This window comes from Rhinopithecus roxellana, chromosome 5 (assembly GCF_007565055.1).
Source record: "Rhinopithecus roxellana isolate Shanxi Qingling chromosome 5, ASM756505v1, whole genome shotgun sequence".
In the NCBI taxonomy this organism is placed as follows: domain Eukaryota; kingdom Metazoa; phylum Chordata; class Mammalia; order Primates; family Cercopithecidae; genus Rhinopithecus; species Rhinopithecus roxellana.
Window position 1 is genome coordinate 171498670 of NC_044553.1, and position 21401 is coordinate 171520070.

At 39.4% G+C, this 21401-nt stretch overlaps 1 protein-coding gene across 9 annotated transcripts in view; it reads right to left on the reverse strand.

Annotated features, from left to right (window-relative positions):
* Positions 1 to 21401, reverse strand: part of IQCH (IQ motif containing H) — a 260008-nt gene that overhangs the window by 85684 nt on the left and 152923 nt on the right. For 6 of the 9 annotated variants that reach the window (XM_030931385.1, XM_030931381.1, XM_030931383.1 and 3 more), the window contains one exon: positions 11223 to 11414. The exons of 2 other annotated variants lie outside the window; for them this stretch is intronic. In XM_030931385.1, coding sequence (XP_030787245.1) covers positions 11223 to 11414 — 192 coding nt within the window. Of the gene's footprint in view, positions 1 to 11222; positions 11415 to 15924; positions 16198 to 21401 lie in introns of all 9 variants that reach the window. One more of the 9 variants, XM_030931378.1, reaches the window with a different exon arrangement.

Sequence of the window (21401 nt, forward strand, 5' to 3'; positions counted from 1 at the left end):
GGCCCTGCTGCCTCTTCAGAGTGTCAAGTGTGAAGCACCATGAAAAGTGCTCAGGATTTGAATCAGCTAGTGGTACACAGATTGAGAAGGGAGGGGTTCCACATTTGAGGGTGAATTTAGAAGGGCTGCCTTCCTGTGCACAGGATACATTTTAGTCACTTTTTAGGCTTTATTAAAAGTCTAAAAGCTTTTAATGATTAAAAGCTCACCATGTGGTAGGCATGTGCAGGGTGGTTTACATTTATTATCTCAGCCACTCTCTGAGGTAGATATTGTCATCCCCTCTTCATGTCACACTGCCATAAAGTAGCAAAACTGGGATTCAAACCCAATTGCTACCAGTGTGCCATGGTGCAGTGGAATCTGTGCTGGTAACTGCCATCAAGGCATAAGTACTCAGTCTGGGCTGGATTCCATCATCCACAGGTGATGCTAAGTCAGTGCTGTCAAATGTATGAATATATGGTAGCATGGGCCTTTGTCACTGGCTGCCCAGCATCTATGTCCCCTCTTTCAGGGTAATATTCCAAACTTCTTTCAGGACCAATCCTTTCCCCATGCCTAACTATGTGAGTTGATGGAGAGTGCTGCCCCCCAACTCAGCGGCAAGGATTGGTCCTGTTGAGCAAAGCCACATCCTGGCTACAGTGATTGGTTCAGGACGGGCACATGACCCAATTAGACCAATCAAATATTAGGAAGCACTTCCTGGGGCCTTCTGAGAAAGCAGCTTTATGGTCTTCTGAGAATGCTACCAGATGAGATGTTCTCTCTTCCTATCGCCTTGAGCAGGGATGAACTGCAGGAGCTACTGGCAGCCATCTTGTAACCCTAAGGATGGCCAGCCTTAGAATGGAGCGCAGTGTAGAGGAAAGTGGAAAGTAACTGGGTCCTTGGTGACATCATTGAGCCTTGTCTGAAGCCAGACCAATGTTTGGATTTTTAGTTACCTGAGATAATAAATTCTCTTTATTTTTAAGGCCATTTTGGGTTGGGTTTTCTGTTACTTGAAACTTAAAACATTTTAAACTGATGCAAATGGGTGAACTAAACTGTGTATCCACAATCCATGATGGGTGTTTTCAGCCAGCAAATGCTCTGACCACTGTGTGCATTGGTAACTTTCATTCTGCAATCAGCAGTGGAGTTTCCACTCATTCCTTTCCATCCAGATTATTAGAAATAGTCCCTCTTTAGAGTGCAAAAATATGCTGAGAGGATGAAGAAAAAATGAAAATGTCTTTGGCAAGTCATAAACTACTTCCCACACCTACTTAAAGTTTAAGGACTGCTTTAATACTCCATGTTTAATTGTTAATTGAGAATTTAAAAATCAAAAATGCCAACTTTGCCTTCGATGAGATGGAAAATTATGCTGCTGTAGAAGGTAACATAATGTAAAACAGCCAACATTACCAAGGCACACAAATGTTTTTGGTATGTAAAATTGCTTTGTAAAATATTTGCTCCATCTGCTGAAAGCGGCAAAGACAATTTTCCCTTGATAGCTAATGGCCCATTTCGGCTGTGTGGCAAGTGATTCGCTGCGGTGGCGGCTCTCATTAAACAGAATGGTGAAAATGCGGTATATAATTCCATACTTATGTAGCATTATCCACTCGCTGCTTCTCGAGGAGTCTGTCCCTCATTATCTAGGCCTCCACCTTGCACCAACATGCAGGCCTAGCAGTTGATTTGACTCGAGAAGCGTTTTGTCCAACTGAGGCACATATGTTGTGCCTCCATTCCAAAGCTCAGCGCAACTGCTCTGCCCCCGACCACACACACTAGAGAGGTTCATTCCCTTTCAACTTTCCAGCACTTAAACTGCTGTTTCTTTTTTCTCCTCACCACAGGGGGCTGTGGTTTTCTTTCTAGGCTCACCCTGTGCGCGCTGCATGCTGGGGGTTTCAATAGATAAAGATTAAATGCTTCTTGAAATTCGTAATTGAACTTTGCACATACACAAAGGCAGGAAAATTTTTCCCCGGGACAAAATTACCATCATCAAAACCCTGACAAGCCCCGTCCTTGGTTCATGGTGTACGTGAGGGCCTGCGATCCTTTTCTTTCAGGGAGTTGTTTACACTACTCCCGGAATTACTTCGACATCTGCTAAAGGAACAATTAAAGATAAATAATCCAGGGTGGTTTACAAAAAGAAGAATATGTTCATGGTTGGGAAATGATATTAAAAAGTAGTTACAGCAGCAAGTGACTGGTGTTTTAAAAACATTTTTAACATTGGAAAATGGTTTTAAGGAAATTATATTAAAATATAAGAGTGACATCAAGTAAATACACATGCCTGTTCTAAAGATCATGCAATATTTTAAAGCAGAAACCATGTGGTTTTAAAATCAGCCATAAGTGGAAGTAGCCATAATTATCATTACTGGTAATGGGGTCTTTCTTTCCAGTTAGAGAAATATCGCTGGTTGAGAAAATTGCATATGCTGATGAAAGCTCTTTAATTGAAAATTAAAAACAAAAGGAAACACACGTGCCCTTTGGATTTGATTTTTCATTCAAGTAGTGGGGGAGAGGAGTGAGTCTGTGGAATGAAATGAGAGACTATCGGGAGAATTTATATTTTAATTTTATGCAAAAGGAATGGGCAAGCAGTGACCTTTCTTTATCAGAGTGAAGAGCTGCGCCTTCTTTGATATTTCCACACATACAGATGCATACACTTGAGGCAGATGTAGTAGCATTATAGATTGACCATGCTCGTTAAAATACCAGGATGGTAAATCAGTGAATTCCAAAGTCAGAATTTTTGTTGGATCTGGCACAGTGACAGGAAAGTCTGAGCCTTCTCAAGGGCATCCCTGTCTCACGGAGGGGCACCAAGGACAGACGACCAGAAGCAAATGGCGCAGTCACCGTCAGAGGAGAGGAAAACTCATTCTGAAACCGTTCCAAATGCCCATGCCTGTTCTGTGGTTTTCAGCAAAGCAGACCTTTCCAAAAGACCTCCAACGGGGACTTCCTGGATGTGAGAACACTAACCAATTCTCGTTCCTCTCATCTTTTGCTTTATTCCTTCCTTCCACGCTGTTATTACGAAAAACTGGCAGTTAAATTCAATTGATTCAAAGTATTCGGGATCCATATGGCCGCCAACCCTGGAGCTGAAGCGGCGATAGCGCCTCACTGCTGTTTTCAAGCATTTGCCTCTCCTCCAGTCCCCAGATGGTGGGAGTAACATTTAAACCTCCTTTTCTCTGCCTTGTACAATAGACCTTGGCACCATTTCAACTGTTTACTCCGGTAATTAACAGCTCTGATACCACAACAATTACAACTCCTACACTCTCACCACAATAATGCTATGAATTAGTGAGAGCTAATGGCTGGAAGGTAGAGTGTTTCCAGACTGTGAGATCTGTGCATTTTTAGAATAAAATAAAAGGTACAAACAGCACGCTTGCAGTAGATAATGATTACCTAGTAATTAGTTTACACAAAGCTTCCTATTTAATGGCAAAACGCTGTAATTAACGTGTGACAGAAAATCAAAGGGTACTTTGTAAGCATATGAAAAATTAACACTGCAGGCCCATAGCTTTATGTACTGATTAGAAGCATATTAAATCAATAGGACACACAAACCAACAGCTTGTGTAGCTGATTATTATAGGTCCTCAGAAGGGGTACCCTGGCTTTCATTTCACTTGGGGAGGCAATTTTCCTTCTCCTGTCATCTTCCTCAGGCACAGAGAGACACCTCAAACTCAACCCTGGCAGCTTCATGAAAATACCCACTGAACTGGAAGAAAACAGTCTAAGTCATTCTCGGCGATACAGACAAATATGTAAATGATTAAGACTTTCCAATGATTGTGGTGACGTGCTGCTACACTAATTAGAAAATACACCAACTGGAACCAGAAAAGAAAGCCACTGGGTTGCAATCTTTTGGTCAGAATAGTCTCTACTTTGTCAAGCCTCTTTATTCAACTCATAGAAAGTTCAAATAAATTGAACGGTTTTATATTTCTAAATGAGAAGAAAGCAGGCTGCTATGAAGACTTATTCTTTCCAAGGCACTGTCTGGGTAAAGCATAGGCTGGGAACAACTGGATCAACCAACATTCTGTATCTTCAACAGCCACAACCCCATATAATGATGGCTAATGGACATAGACAGCAATACCTTGGAAGCCTACCAGAGACTAAAGAACCTTCTAAATCACCAAAGAAGGATTAAGTTGTATGTACTTACTTATTCAATGTTACCTGTATTTTGTTGTAAGACAATTTTATGGTAATAATAATAACAATAATAATAGGTAGCATTTCTTAAAGTCTTATTATGTGCTAAGCACGCTGCTCGCCAATTCACAGAATTTTCTCATTTACTTGTCACCACTTCCCCATGAGACAGGTACTAATCTCTCTTTACAGATAGAGAAAGGGAGACTTGGAGAGCTGAAGTAATTTGCCTATGGTTATCCCCCAGGAAGCATGAGAGTCCAACCTAGGTGTCCCTGGCTATGGTACCCCAGGAAGTCAAACTACCTCTTACCTACCCTGAATGACTAGCCTGTTCCATCACTCATTCTGCTTAAAAGGCAGTTTACTGTGTCAACCTGGAATAGGAGACTAAAAAAATTCAAACAAAAACAAAATATTTGGTTGCTTATTTTTTTAAAAACAGGGTGTTTCTGCTTTTAGAGATAGGAGTCTTGTTCTGTCACCCAGGCTGGAGAGTGGTGGTGCAGTCATGGCTCATTGCAGCCTCAAACTCCTGGGCTTGAGTGATCCTCTTTCTTCAGGCTCCTAAGTAGCTGGAACTACAGGCACACAGCTAATTTTTAAATTTTTTGTAGAGATAGGGTCTTACTATATTGCCCAGGCTGGTCTTGAACTCTTGGCCTCAAGCCAACTCCTACCTCGACCTTCCAAAGTGTTGGGATTACAAAATATTACAGGAGTGACTGACTGCACTGGGCTAAAAACCAGGGTTTTAAATGCTTACGATATTTTTAATGCTACATCTGATTGTGAAGGTGGGCTACTCCAAGCTTTTTGGGAATTTACAGGCTCACTAAAATGATCACGATAGTGTATTAAATTGAGAAAGGCATTGAAAATCTGTCATTCCCATGAACAATCAAAGGGTGATGTCTAAAATTCTCTCTCATCACCCGTGCACATAAGCAGGTATGTGAGGCGGTTGGGTTGCAAGAGCTGAATCTAGAAACTCCCAGGCAGGGCTCCTCCTCTCCAGCTCCGAGGTGTGTGTATTGATGGCCCCCTAAACCTCCCAGTTTGCCAGCTCTTCTGTTATCTAGGAAAGGGAAGAAATTTGAGAGCAGTGACCTCTGTGTTCCAGGAATATTTGTGTTTCCCACAAATCTCTGGAAAGCAGAAAACTTGCCACAAGGGCAGCACACGGTATGAGTCACAAAGGCAAGGACCTGCGGGAGAACACTTCTCCAGGACTTTCAAATAAGAACGTCTTTCCTAAATGTACTTGGCTCAGTGTGGCAAACGCACTGGGCTAGCAGCAGTCAGATGTGGGTTAAAAGCAAGGCACAATCATTTATTAGCTATAAATTTGGGCAAGTCACTTCTTAAGAATAAGTTTCTTCATCTGTAAACAGAATAGTAATACCTTCCTTATACCTTAAATTGGTGTGGAAGTAAATGAGTAAAAACCTCAGGGTTTTTCTGAGTTTAAATGAGACAATTCAGGTAATGTGCTTAGCACAATACCTGGTACCCAGTAGGTACTCTGCAGTATTTATTTATGATGATGATGATGATGATGATGACGACAACAAAGAAATACAAGGAAATGTCAACACCTTAACAGTGTATTCATAGATCTACAAAATGTTTAATTTCAGTGTTCTGGCAACCACTAAATACATAAAGATAATCTAAGAAGTCAAGATTTTAGCACATAAAAATAAATATAAAAACAAGTGAACAATAATCATTTATATGTAGTTTCATGACTAGAAAAAAGAATAACCTAGATTTTTTTCTTAACCTAGAAAATCTAGATTAAAAAATATAAAAATCTTGTGCTTTTGATATCAAACACAAATAATAAGGACATGAGAAAAGAATATCCCTTGCTAGTAATCAAATAATAGCAATGAGAAGCTGGATTTTTAGATCTAAAATAAAAGTGCAAATAGTTCATAATATCCCTGATGGTAAGGTTGTGATAAAACTAGTAGGATTATTCTCTGCTAGGTGCTTTGGAAATTGGTACTATCTTCTTAGGAATATGGCAATATGTAACAAAAGCCATAAAACATTCTACTCCTGGGTCCTTCTCCTAGGGAAGTAACTCAACAGAAGCAAAAAGAGGTATATACAAAAACCAAATATAAAAACAAACAAATCTTTCCTCCCTCCTTCCTCCCCCCGCCAAAAAATGAAAGCTGGAAACAGCCTAAATTTCCAACTTAGTTGAATTGTTTAATATATTAGAGTTCATCAATATGAGAGAATATCATGCACCTATTAATTGTGAAGACTATGTATAAACATGGAGAATATTTAAGATCTGATGTTTAACTAGCATATACACTATTATTGTAGCTATGAGAAAGATATACTGCATATTTAGAAATCCATACATAACAATGAAAACAACTATGTTTGGGGAAATGATTATGTCCTTATTTGGTTAAATATTTTTAAAATCTTGTTATATTTAAACTTTTCTAAAAATGATGTGATTACAAGCAGTGGCTCTTTGGGATCACCTAATAAATACCTACTAAATTCTACACGGGACAACGAGCTCTGCCATCCTGCAATGGCTCCTATGACCTAGTTCCAGGGCCATTCTGAATGGACAGAGGTCTTCACAATGGAGGTGGAGATGCAGAGAGTTCTATGCCATGAAATGGTTAATGATTCTCTTTTGTAATTGTATTTTCTGTTTGTGCCTTAGTTCTCAAAGGAGGCAAAACAACTGTAGTTTATTCTACCTTTTCTAGGCATAGTTCTTCTCTTACCTTTGTGATCCCTAAATTAATATCAAATGTCTAATTAGTTTTTTTCCTCCATTGGTGATCCCCAAATTAATATCAAATGTCAAACAAAGTAAACCAAAGTACAAATAAAGGTAAAACTGCTCTTGCAAAGGGCTAAAATAGCAATGTTTACTAGAAGCATTCAAGACCCAGTTCAATTTCCTTTTTCTCATTAAGTGGTAAAATAGTAATGCCAAGACCACATCCCAGAATCTCCAGGGTAACAGAGGCCCAACGAAGGGCTGCACAGAGAAACTTGAAAGTGAACTGGCTTAGCTCTCTACACACAGAAATTGTTCTACAAAGATCTCTTGCAAAGCAGTGTCACCAATAGCATCACTGCCACTAAGCCAATGACCCAGGAATTGAGGAAAGGAAAACACCCATAAAGAAAAAAACAGAAAAAAGCCACAGGGACTGGTACCCACAGTAAATGTCTGCCTGGGTCTCCCTAGACTGTCTTAGGTGAGTTTACCCAGGAATGTTTCTCTCCTACATGTTTGCCTTCCTTTGTTTAAGCCTTTATTCCTCCTAAATGAAAATAAATACCCCCGACTGGGGAACGGGGAGTTTGGAGTGTGTGCAAGAGTGTGGATTCATTAAAACTTAACGAGCAGAGTACTTAAGTGAATGAGTTCACTGGAACTTGTTGGGGGAAGTAGGTTTTGTTAGCTGGTAGGATGAAGAGAATAGGCTTGGTACCAAGTCACCAAGAAAAAATGATAGAGTTGTGTTCTGTTTCCATTTTGGCCATCATGTAACGTTCTGCTTTTCCTAAAAATCACCTACATGTCTCTACTGATTTTTTTTAACAGTGACTACAACTTTTCAGCATCTGCTGACTTCAGGACTATTTTAATTCTCAACTATAACCAGCCAGATAACTCTGGTTCCAAATTACATAGTGAAAAAAGAGATGACTCTTTTTTTTTGAGACACTGTCTCACTCTGTCGCCTAGGCTGGAGTGCAGTGGCGTGATCTCGGCTCACTGCAACCTCCGTCTCCCGGGTTCAAGCAATTCTCCTGCCTCAGCCTCCTGAGTAGCTGGGACTACAGGTGTGCACCACCACCACCGACTAATTTTTTTTGTATTTTTAGTAGAGACGTTTCACTATGTTGGCCAGGCTGGCCTCGAACTCCTGACCTCAGGTGATCCATCCGTCTTGGCCTCCCAGAGTGCTAGGATTACAGGCATGAGCCACCACGCCTAGCCAGATGATCTTTTCTTTTTTTTTTTTTTTTTTTCTTTTTTTTTTTTTGAGACAGAGTCTTGCTCTGTCGCCCAGGCTGGAGTGCAGTGGCGCCATCTTGGCTCACTGCAAGCTGCACCTCCCAGGTTCACGCCATTCTCCTGCCTCAGCCTCCCAAGTAGCGGGGACTACAGGCACCTGCCACCACGACTGGCTAATTTTTTTGTATTTTTTCAGTAGGGATGGAGTTTCACCATGTTAGCCAGGATTCCTGACCTCATGATCCACCCGCCTCTGGCTCCCAAAGTGCTGGGATTACAGGCGTGAGCCACCGCGCCCGGCCCCGCTGATCTTTATACTAGACACTTGAGTCTACACTGAATCCTGTCTACATCTAAAACCAATATCTGCATAAGATGAAAGAGAATCTCAAGAGTTCAAACTTCCATAAACAGCACTATTTTTAATCTGTTGCCTACAACATACCAATGAGAAAAATCATGGTATCGTATCATAAACTGCTATGCAAATGATGCTATTTGTAAGTATTAACATAATTTAGTGCTTACAGTCATATTCTCATTTCTAATAATTCTCCCAGAATGGAGTCTTTCTCTGGACTCTTAGCCTGCAGGATAGTCTTTCATCAAGAAGCTGAAATTTTTAATAACCTGCCAGCATATGTTTTGTATGTGCCAGGCTAGGCTTGATGACACAACATCTTCATTATCAAAAGAAACAGGTCTACAAACTGTAATAGGACATTAAAACATGCCTATGCTCGTAAAGTAATGCTTTGATGTCTAAATGTGCACCATTACGATGGTCTTCTGGAACAAAGGAGACTTCTAATCCTAAATTCTCAGTAGCTACACTCAATGGAGGCTCCAGCCCACCTCCACTCCGAATATGATTTCACTTTGAAGGCAAAAGAATGTCAATGGGCTCCTACAAAAAAAAAAAAGAGGCACCTTTTCAGAACTACTTTATTTTTATTTTTGGCTTCAGATCATGGCTAAGCACTGGCTTCAGACTGTAAAGAGATTTCCAAATAATTATATTTTTCTTGTTAAGTTTTAAAAAATGATTTAGATAGATTATAATTATTCAAGAGCTTTCCATTTAATAACATTAACAACAGTGCCAAATGTATTTGGTGCCAATTAAAAATGCTACGGTTTAAAATAACTAAAATTTAAATAATGCACAGTGAGGCTTCTAAATACAATGCAGACAAATGTCAGTATTTTAAATATTTTTTAAAGTCAAACATTTCAAATTTATCATAGTCTAATGTCAACAGAATTCCTTACAAATTATTGGTTTGAAATACTGAAGCCAACACATACTTTGCACATTAACATTTCAATGTTTTAAATAAAAAAGCCATATTTTTATGGTTTCATCTTAACAATGTTGCTTTAAAAAAAAAACCTATACAATATGAAATAAAATCTAGTTCAAAGAGAATATAAGGGAAATCTCTATGGGCCTCAAAATTAAATACATTTTCTTTGTTTTATATTTATCTAGAAGAGTAATTCATTTTAGTATCCTTTAAATAATATGTAAAAAGCTGGCCATGACAGGTACTGCATTTAGTCCATTTACTGATAGAAGGGAGAAACGAAGCCCAGAATAGATCATGGGGAAACCAGTCACATTTGTCAAAGGGAACTCTCTCTCCTGACTGTTCTCTAGATTTATTCATCACTCCACTTTCCAAGAATAATGTGGTTCCCTCCAGTGTGCCCCTCCCTCTCTATCACTTGTGTCTTGATTCATATAGTTCCGTAGTGGGATGCGCAAAGCAGACGCAAATCACTTTGCACAGCCCACTGCTATGTATGCTGGTAGGGAAGGAACCAGTTAAGGGAATTTGCGTTGAGATTTTCCTAATCAGTTATGCTTCAACCAATAGGTCAGCCAAAACAGAGATTTGGGATTAAGAGAAGTCAGGCAAGTCTGGGGATTTCTGTATGCATAGCAAGATAGTTTTAGAATGGCAGGTTTAATTTATATATTAAACCATATAAAATTACTTTAATTAAGCAAATTTGGAATGGACTAAAAGGTTGTACGATTCATCCCTTCACAAATGTGCATGCAAAAAATCTATACACATCCATTCATGCTAAGACTTCTTACCTACAGCTCAGCTTTTGCTGGGAGATTTTCTGGCTGTAATCTACTATTTTCTCAGCATCTCACAGGGATCAGCAGTTACATAAATTTCCTTGAATTGTCTTCAAAAACATATGACTGCTGACAGAATGCTATTATACATTTGCTTCCAGGTGACAACTATTCACTAATAGAATTTCTATCTCGTAATAAAATACAGCTAGCTTAATAACAACAGTTGTTAGAAGCACATGATCAAGAACCACTTAGGGCAAATTATAAGATTTGTAATGTTACCTGAATGTGATAAAAAATTACTTCCTAATTATCATAATCAATTTCAAGATGTGAATGAGGACTTTTAGGGCCCAGAGAAGAAACACTGAAAATAACCCAAACTGTGGCTCATACTTGTAATCCCAGCACTTTGGGAGGCTGAGATAGGCATATTGTTTGAGCTCAGGAGTTCGAGACCAGCCTGAGCAACATGAGGCGACCCTCCCTGTCTCAATAAAAAAAAAAAGAAAAAAAAAAAAAGAAAAAATTAGCCAGGCATGGTGGCGCATGCCTGTAGTCCCCTCTACTCAGAAGGCTGAGTTGGAAGGATCGCTTGAGCCAGGGAGGCAGAGGTTACAGTGAGCCCTGATTTTACCACTGCACTCCAGCCTGGGCAACAAAGTGAGGCCCCATCTCAAAAAAAAGAAAAAAAAGAAAAAAAAAGAAAAGAACTCAGTCAATCCCCATTCATTGTGTATATAAGGAAAAAGGTCCCAAGAAAGGCACTGCTGGCAGGTGACAGAGCTAAGTAGAGAGGAAAGTACTTTCATCTCTTAGCTGAACTTTTTGATTCATCCTCTAACTGTTCGCAGACACTGCGGCTTTAAGTCACCATTGAATACTCACTTGTGCCCATTTCTTTCTCCAGTCCTCAAGGCCATATCTGCTTCTCTCCTTTAGCACCCATTTGTAGCACTTTAGGTAGGAAGGAATATCACAAAATGCAGTCCCATTTCCTCGGAACTCAGAGTCCATTTTAAAGAGCCAGCGCTGTATTTGCAGGTGATCAGTTATCAGCTGACTCAGCTGCTCTATCATCTGTGGGGCCGAAGACACAGCTACATTTAATACAGTTCATTTCCTGGGATTCCTTTTTATCGTATTAGTTGCTGTACTTCTCATGTGTCTTTACTTCTAATGGTCAATTCATTTGGTTATCTTCTAGTTATTAAGACAGATTAAAGAAGTTTAAAGTGATATAAATATGATGTGAAGAAACCATTAACCAATGAGACCAAAGACATGTTTAAAAGCACAGTCTTATTTATGAGAAATTCTGAAATTATCATTTTGCTGGCTTTTGAAGGCAAAAGAAACAATCCCTGAATACCTGTAATTGAATCTTGATATTGTTTTCTTTCTTTTTCGGAGAATTATGCATTTACTTATTGATTCCTCAAATGATGTTTTAATTGTTTCAAGACTATAAAGAGTTATAGTCTTGAAAACTTTAACTGTTTGGGGATTTGTTGAGCTTTTCACTGCTGTAAACTATAAAACATTTAATTTTTTCCTCATTAATGTACAAGAAATACATTTGTTTGGCTGGCCAATTGGCCGAGTTTAGTATATGTGTGATATAAACAAGTATATTATACAAGAAGACAGATAAAGGTGATAAAACATTTGTGAAAGCAACCTTCCTACTTGACATTTTATTTGAAACATTTCCTCAAGAACTGGGCTCAAACACATGGGAGTTTAAGGGACAGAAAAGTACTCCAAGCTCAAGTATCAGAATAATGATGATGATGATCTCTAAGATAACTGAACTCTCAGTAGGAAACAGGCCTTTGGCTCATCTCAGTTCTGTGCATGAATTTTCTCATTTAATACAATAATCTATGAGGTGGACTGAATTATTAGTTTTCTTTTATATGTAAATAAACTGAGGTTCCGCTCATTTAAATAACTTGCCCACAATCACACAGCACTGAGTAGCAGAGTAGGAATTCCATTCAAGTTGCTTTGACTCCAAAACCTATGCTCATGCCCTCTTCACTCTGCTGCCTATCCCAACCCACAGAGAGGTGGAGAAGGGTGAAGTGGAAAAAGAAGTCAGAAGAGGAGCAATAGAAGCCATTTTCCTTACAGTCAATAAGCCATTTGGGGTGAGTTTGAATCAGATAAAAGTCTATAGCAAGATGACTTAATTGTAAGTAATACTCTCCTGGCAGAGCCTGGGAGAAAAATACCTCATTAGATTACAAAACGATTTATCTGTCTTGTCTTCCTATCAGACTTTCCAGCCTATACTTCCCAGAAAGCAACAAAATTCTGTCTCACGAGCCCTCCCATGCCGTGCTTGGCTATGGTTTTCTGTACAGAAGGACTCTGTGAGACTCTTATCCTCTTTTTTGATCAGTTCTCTTTGCCCACAATTTTTTTTTTTTTAACTAAAGAGTGTGAAAGGACTCATGGTTTACAGTTCTGTTGAGGTTTGGAGCTATCAGATTAAAGTTATTTTGATTAAAGTCCTGATCTGTTCTTCTGGGTTGTATCTGTCCAGCAAATCTTCCTGGGGATACTATACTACATGGCAGTATGGAAGAGACAGCAAAATGGCCGTACTTGGGTTCTCTGGAAACCTCATACAAGTATGGGGTATTCAGTGAGGGTGAAAATTAAAATTATCTTAGCTCCTTAATTATCAAGTAGTTCGTATTGATAATTTGGGTGTTTAAATGACAGAACTCTGGTCTACAAACCATATGGTGATGAGCACAGCCTAGGAAGGTTTTTAAAATGTGCCTTCAAAGTTGTTTCATTATTTCTCTAATGTGTTGAGAACATAGATTTTACATTTAATCATATTTTGCTGTATTATGATCACGCTTTGCAGAAGTAGAAATGGTCTTTGGCCTGTTAACATCAGATAAAACTCTTTTGCTAGTGTTAGTAAAGGTGTTCTGGCATAGATTTTTTAAAAATTGCATATTTAGATATATTATATATTTGGAGGTTTCAACTACTAACAGAATTATTATCTATTTCTTCCAAATCCTATTATTTGTTGCTTCTGAGAATCCTATAAATGGGCATCTGTTGATGGATCCCCTACAGTAATGAAAAGGATCAATAGTATTGTAAAGACTGCACCACTGGAAAGAATTATGTGCTATCTTTAAGTGAAAATTGAACAGTGCTTTAAAATAGCATCGCCATTTTTGATTATTTAACCAAAGCTGTCAATATTTCCCATGGAACATGTTCCAGAAAGAGAACTTTTACAGTTACTTTATGGATCAAAACAGGAAATGCTCACTGTGTTCATGCTAGATTTAAACAAATTAATCCTAAACAAAACAACTTTATGCTATTTCTAAATATTTATCATTTTTCTGTTTCAGTCTATCTGTTCAAAAGATGTAATAAATTTTTTTTAGCTGTGATTCGTTTTATCCTGGTAAAGAGCAGAAAAATAATTACTGCTAAAGTCCAACTGAAAGTCAGAAATACTTAATAACCTAAGTTAAAATAATTGCAGCTTTCTTTCACCAGCTTTAAGTTTATGATGCATATCAGTAAAAAGTCAGTGTTATTGATTCATCCCCATCTGTAGATTCAAAATGCTGACATGCTCAGATAGATTAGGTAGGGTAGTCACTACCTGGAAAAATCTCAGTGGAGTATTTTAATTCTTGATGACCTCAGATGTATGTTTTCCAAACAAGTAGAGTAGAACTCAAGTGAAATATTGGTTTATTGTTATACAATTTGCACATACCATAGGTCAAATGACATCTCTCAAATCTGATATGTCTCTAAGGAGGTTTTTAGTCATACTTCTGAATACTAGCACTAGAGGGAGATTTTACTGCATTAAATGTGCCTGCATCTTTAACTATAATCAACATATGCAGTTCTGAAATATTTCATAGCAAAGATTGCCTGAGATTTCCTCAGTGAAGATGAAGGCAAGACTCAGTATAAATATTGCATATACATGTTAAAGTTTTGAAGGTTGTTTAATGTATAGTGCATGTGTGCAATAGTATCATTTAAAAATGTATTTCGCTTGTAATAAGTGTAACAACCAGATAGATATTCTGCTGGGAAGCAGAGTGTAGCAATCTGCCTTGTTATCTTCAAATTCCAGTGGTGGTTAATGACAATGGAGGTGATATAACAGCGCAGGGGGAGCCTCTCTATTCCACTCCTGCTAAAATTGCCTGCGACTTTCCTAGGTTGAGATACCGTTAAGAGAAACCTCCTTCATGAGCCCATGAAAATTGCCCAAGAATACTCTAGCAAGAGTGAAATACTTGTGGGCAATTTAATAAGCTAATAGTATCTTCAAACTAATCTCTGCAAAGTATGACTTGTTGAAAGGCTAGATTTTTGAGCTCAGTGGCTGTGAGGTGCAGAGCATCATGACCAGGCAACTGAGAGTAGGAGGGGATCCCTAAATATCGTCCCTCACAAACTGACTCATTGTGCATGGTTCTCTGATTTCCCAAGAAGTGGGTAGGGGGGATAATTTGTGATTAGCTCAGAGTAATGGTCAAGAGGTGTACTGAAACAGAGGTTAGGAAATGTTAACAGCCATTTGTCTTTTAATTTTCTCTATTATGAAAAACAGATGGCAGTTAAATGGAAGAACACCTGCCAGGGCTAACTCAAAGAGAAAATATTTCTAGTGGCTAATACATTTCTCCTAATGTTTTAGGCCCTGACTATCTGCTGGAAGAATGCATAGCCACACACTTGGTCCAAGGCAAAACCAAAAACAGATAGTTTTATTCCTGGAGATATCTTACTTCCCCAGTTTTATTCCTGGAGCTGCCTTACTTCCCCTTTCTGAGATCTTTCCCCTCCTCCCTTTAGATCCTTCCTGAAGAGCGAAGGAAGTCTGCAGCCCTCTGTTCACAGGCCCTCTGCAATCTGACCCAGTGGGGAGGATCACTCACTGGAGTCTTCTAAACCCACTGCTTTTAGCGAAAACTGACTCTCCTATTTCTTAGGATCCTATTTAATGACTGGCTGATATGATGATGAATTAATCCATGTTAAAGCATTAAATATTGATAGCAGATCAGTCCAAATGATATATACATTTTAACAGTGCTTATTCCAAATGAGTAAAGGATTTGGAAATTCCAGCAATTTCTGCAAGACTAACAGGAAAATACTTTAAAACACAAAGTTCTAAAGTAGATTCCCTCAGGCTGGGCGTAGTTCTTCACACTGGTAATCCCAGCACTTTGGAAGGCTGAGGTGGGCAGATCACTAGAGGTCAGGAGTTCGAGACCAGCCTGGTCAACATGGTGAAACCCCATCTCTACTAAAAATACAAAAATTAGCCAGAAATAACTGAACCCAGGAGGTGGAGGTTGCAGTGAGCCAAGATCACACCACTGCACTCCAGCCTGGATGACAGAGCGAGACTCCATCTCAAAAATAAATAAAGTAGATTCCCTCAAATCAACTCAACTATTCCACCTATCCTTCATTGGGTAGAGCTGGCTCCAGAAGACTTGGAAGTTGTCCAAGATGAAGAGGATGTTTCAAATATTTGAACAGAGCTTCACTTGTCCACCCCACATACCTGTTGCTGACTATAAATGTCATATATTCCAGGAGGAACTGCCACATTGGCACTGTCAAAGACACGTTTACCTCCAGATTTGGTACTATAAAGATGAGCTAGTTCAGGCTCAGAGCCCAGGATGGGTATGTCTAACATATCAGCCACAGCTAAGTCATCTCTGTGGAGGAGCCCGCTGACGATGTAGGCCTCTGTTCCTCGGATGAGATTTTTTATTCTTTTGATTGCCTTGGGACTGTACATCAGGTGAGTGGCCAGGCACATATGATGCTTCTGGGGGAAGATCATATTATTCTTGTTAAAAAGTGTTCTTTTTTCTAGTCCATACACCTAATTTATAATGTTGCACATAATAAATACATTATTAATAGCAGGCTGGGTTATGACCTATCCTGTTGTTTAGCAGTTTAAATTGATAAAAGCTGTTGGGGTGAGGTTCCATAATCGCTCACATCTTTAGTGTGTTGGAAATAGGCTCACTGGGAATAGAACTAATTACTACACATCTGTATTTATTTGATCCACGTGGAATTATCCTTCTGTCAGAAGGAAAAGAGGCTGGCGGCCTTTGGGTAATACTGATTCATCTCTGCAACACTTCTGGCATGGTTTAACACTAACGTGTCTGGAAAATCAATACAAAAAATGAAGAAAAAAGCCCCCATAGCATCCTTTACTATATAGATTCCTACTCTGGCAACTGTTTAAATGCTTGAGTAGAAAAAAGGCACTTGACCTGACACCCTCCTTCCAAAATCCTACCACTAAATTTGCTTCAGATAACATGCATTTTTATAATGATTATCATGGTTCTAGGCAATAACTCTGGAAACGATTCACAAATAGAAAATAATTGAAAATTTCAGCAAGACTCAAATTCATTTTTCAGTGAAAAACTCTTTTTGTTTTATTTTTGACTAGTTAGACCCAGCTCAGCAATACATGTGACTGTCTTATTCAATTAAATAAATAATTCTAGCTAGTCGATTGGGGGCAGAGGAAACAGCTAGATGGTCAGCATACACCAAAACTAACACAACCATGTTTCTGCTTTCGAGAGGTGGGGACACAAATAACAGTTAACACATAACTGAGATGGTGCAGAGAAGGGCTGTAAGGATCTGCCGAGTTCTCAAGAGGCATGCTGGTGGGGAGAGCTGGAAAGGTAAATACACATTCTCCATGTGCCTCCGTTTCCTCATCTGTAAAATGAGTGCAATAATAGTATCTACCTCATAAGGATGCTGTAAGGATTAAATGAGATAATGTATGTAAAATACTTGTAACAGTGCCTTGGATACAATAAAGACTTAATGAATGTTAGCTGGTACTATTATTATGAAAGAGGTTGGGGTTGAGGTGAATTCTGAAGGATGGGTGAGATTTTATCAGGTGAAGATGGGCATGGGAAAGACATTACCTAAGGATAGAATAAAATAATCCAAGACTGTTTTCCTCCCTCTAGAGAAGAGGGCAGCATGGCACACAGGAAAGTGATGGGGCTTTAAAGTGAAACAGGTCTGGCTTTGAATCCAGCTCGATCACTTATAAGCTCCATTAATGTAGGCAAGTAACTTAGACCCCTGAGCCTGTTTCTTCACTTGTTAAATAAGAATAAAAATTACCCATTTGTTGGGGTTGCTCTAAGGCTTTTAAAATAAGATCACAAATGTAAAATTCCTAGTATGATACACAGCATTGATACTCAACAAATGGTAATAATTATTATTATAGAGAAAACCCTCTTAAAAATAAAGTCAGGTTAGGCGCCGTGGCTCCCACCTGTAATCCCAGTCCTTTGGGAGGCCATGGCGGGCAGATCACTTGAGCCCAGGACTTTGAGACCAGCCTGGGCAATGTGGCAAAACCCCCTATCTACAAAAAAATTAGCCAGGTGGTACACACCTGTGGTCCCAGCTACTCAAAGGCTGAGGCAGGAGAATCGCTTGAGCCAGGGAGGTCAAGGCTGCAGTGAACCAAGATCATGCCACTGCACTCCAGCCTGGGTGACACAGTAAGACCCTGTCTCAAAAAAATAAAAAATAAAGTCATTAAAATGTTATACAATTAATATAATGTAAAAGTGCCAGAGTCTCAAGGGAGTTGAAGGGATTTTATAGACTAGCATCTACTACCCCAATTCTAGTGAAAAATTGTCTACTTACTGCAGCATAAAAACATGGAGAAATGCTAAGTGATTGTTTCAAGGAATATCAGATGCACCAGTTTGCAGATTGTCAGAGAGTATAATTCCTGAGTATGGGAGAAAGAGAACTGGACTGGGGAGAACACCTGCATTTCAGTCCTGAATTTGTGACTTGCTAGGTGATTTAGAAAACTCAACCTTTCTGAGTCTCAGTTTCTCATATTCAAATGAGGGGTTGGATGAGAAGTCCCTAGGGTCCTTCCAGCTCTGAAATAACTTTCCCTTTAAAACAAGAGCTCTTTTGGACTTACTGCTTAATGGGTACAGAGTTTCTTCTTGGGATGATAAAAAGTTCTGAAATTGATAGTGGCAATGGTTGTACAACAATGTGAATGTACTTAATGCCACCAAACTGTACTTAAAAATGGTTAAAATGGTAAATTTTGTGTTATATATAATTTATCACAATTTTTTTTTTTTTTTTTTTTTGAGACGGAGTCTCGCTCTGTCGCCCGGGCTGGAGTGCAGTGGCCGGTTCTCAGCTCACTGCAAGCTCCGCCTCCCGGGTTTATGCCATTCTCCTGCCTCAGCCTCCGAGTAGCTGGGACTACAGGCGCCCGCCACCTCGCCCGGCTAGTTTTTTGTATTTTTTAGTAGAGACGGGGTTTCACCGTGTTAGCCAGGATGGTCTCGATCTCCTGACCTCGTGATCCGCCCGTCTCGGCCTCCCAAAGTGCTGGGATTACAGGCTTGAGCCACCGCGCCCGGCCAATTTACCACAATTTTAAAAGGCAAAAAACAAAGCTCCTCTGAGACGAGGATTTACATGATTTCCCCATTGGGCCCTTCCTCCAGATTAGGTGTTCTATTCCAAGTTCCTTAGATCTACGCAATATGCCTTTTCTACTGTAATTTTAAATCCTTTTTTTTTTTTTTTTTTTTTTTTTTTTTTTGTGGAAGCAGGGACAGAGTCTTACTCTGTCACCCAGGCTGGAGTGCAGTGGTGCAAACACGGCTCCCTGCAGCCTCGACCTCCCAGGCTCAAGCGATCCTCCTATCTTAGCCCCTCAAGCAGCTGGGACTATAGGCACGTGCCACCATGCCCAGCTAATGTTTGTATTTTTTGTAGAGACCAAGTTTTGTCATGTTGCCTGACATGGCAGGCTAGGTCACAAACTCCTGAGCTCAAGCGATCCACCTGCCTTGGTCTCCCAAAATGCTGAGATTACAGGTGTGAGCCACTGCACCTGGCCTTAAATCCATTGAAAAAACATACTTCTGAGAATGCAATTCTAGGAAACCCAATGTTCCATTTGACAATGGCCAGTGATAACACCTGGCAGGTTTGTGTTTTCCATCTGGTTAGTCACTGTCTTTCTTCCTTGTTTATTTCACTATTTTCTTTTTCCCGTAAATTATTCCAATGAAGACATGTAAAAAAATTGAACTGAATAGGTGACTTGAGTTACGATGTCTGTGGTGAGCTTTTCAGGGCACCCAGAAGAGGATTCCAAGGCAGCAATCTTTTCATGGTAAGTTCACAAGATCAAAGCCTTTGACGTGATCTCTCGTTTGATTCATATGACACTGAATCAATTAGCTATCCCTATTTTGGAGATGGGGAAATTGAGCCTCAAGTGATTTGCTCAAAGTCACACAGCTAGTAAACAGCAGAAGGAGGATTCAAACCCCGTTAACACAGTTGACATGCCACTGCTGCCACAAGTTCCTTATTTTATCGAGTGAGTAGTAAAGACCTGGTGGGTTTTTGAGATGTGAAGGAGGATGGCAGACGCAGCAATAGAACCTAATGTTAACATTCTGAGCACATTTCCAGCCAGGATGGAGTTCCGTCTCCTCTAGGTTTGCTTGTTTCTATTGGCAAGTACTCTACCTGACTCAGTATTATAGTCATCTGTGGGCATGCCCTAGACTCCAGGCAAGATGCTGCCACAGTATTGTGTTCTATATGTGTTTAATACAGATTTAAATGTGAATGAGTGATGGCAAAGGATGTATCACTAATCACAGGTCTTGTGTGACCATTTGGAGAACATCAGTATCATCAGATCCAGGCAGTGGATTGACACAGATGACAAAATCTAAAATGTTTCTAGTTCCATTGAATTATGGCTACATTTAATTTATCACCACTGATTTTTTTTTGACTTGAGATAAAAGGTAGTTGTTTAGGATGTCTTCATAAACACTGAAATGTCTAAAAATAGACATAAAGACTTTTATAAAGAGCACATTTTACCATTACAAATTCAAGAATCATATGGTAACTTGGAGAGATGTACAAACAGATTTTTGGCATGCTTTAAAAAATCTCATAGCCATCCGTTTAAATGAAAATCAGCACTGATACAATTTCTCAAACCCATTAAAAACAAATAAAGCAATCCCCAAACATGAACAATAACTGATTTGAAAGTAAGAATTTAATTTTTGCATTTTTAAAAAGTTGATTGCTTATGAGTAATTACTCAAATAATTTAAACTTGAGCTATGAGGAGAACTATTAAGTACTTAAAACCTTGCCTGTTTGTTTCTACTCACAAAGATGTAAACCAATACTATGTGCATCTGTGAGTGCCTGTCTCCTGCTTAGAAGCCAAATAGTGGACTAGCAAGGGTACAGTTCTCAGGTAATAGGATGATAGAGTTGAAGATGACTCTGAAATGATCTAATCCAGGATCTCATTTTATAGATGAGGATCAGAGGACCAGAGAGGTAAGGGGGCTTGCCCAAGGCCCCAGGTCATCCAGGAGCAAGGCAGTCATTCCAACTCATGATATTGCCCTGGGGTAGAGAGATTTTGGTTCACACTCTGGCCTTACTAGTAACCTTGGATTAGAAAGGGAGTATTGGTTTCCTCAGCCATAAAGAGAGATGGCTAAAAAGAGCTATCTTTCCATCTTGATGCATTATTCTGAGAATCAAATGAGAAACTGGGCTGGGCACAGTGGCTCACGCCTGTAACCCCAGCACTATGGGAGGCCGAGGCAGGAGGATCACTTGAGGTCAGGAGTTTAAGACCAGCCTGGCCAACATAGTGAAACCCTGTCTCTACTAAAAATACAAAAATTAGCTGTGAGTGGTAGCACATGCCTGTAATCCCAGCTATTCAGGAGGCTGAGGCAGGAGAATTACTTGAACCTGGGAGGTGGAGGTTGCAGTTACCTGAGATTGCACCACTGCATTCCAGCCCGGGTGACAGAGTGAGACTCTGCTGTCTCAAAAAAAAAAAAAAAGAAAAAAAAAAAAAAAAAAAAAAGAAAGAAAAGAAAAAAGAAAGAAAGAAAAGAAAAGAAACTGTATGCTAAG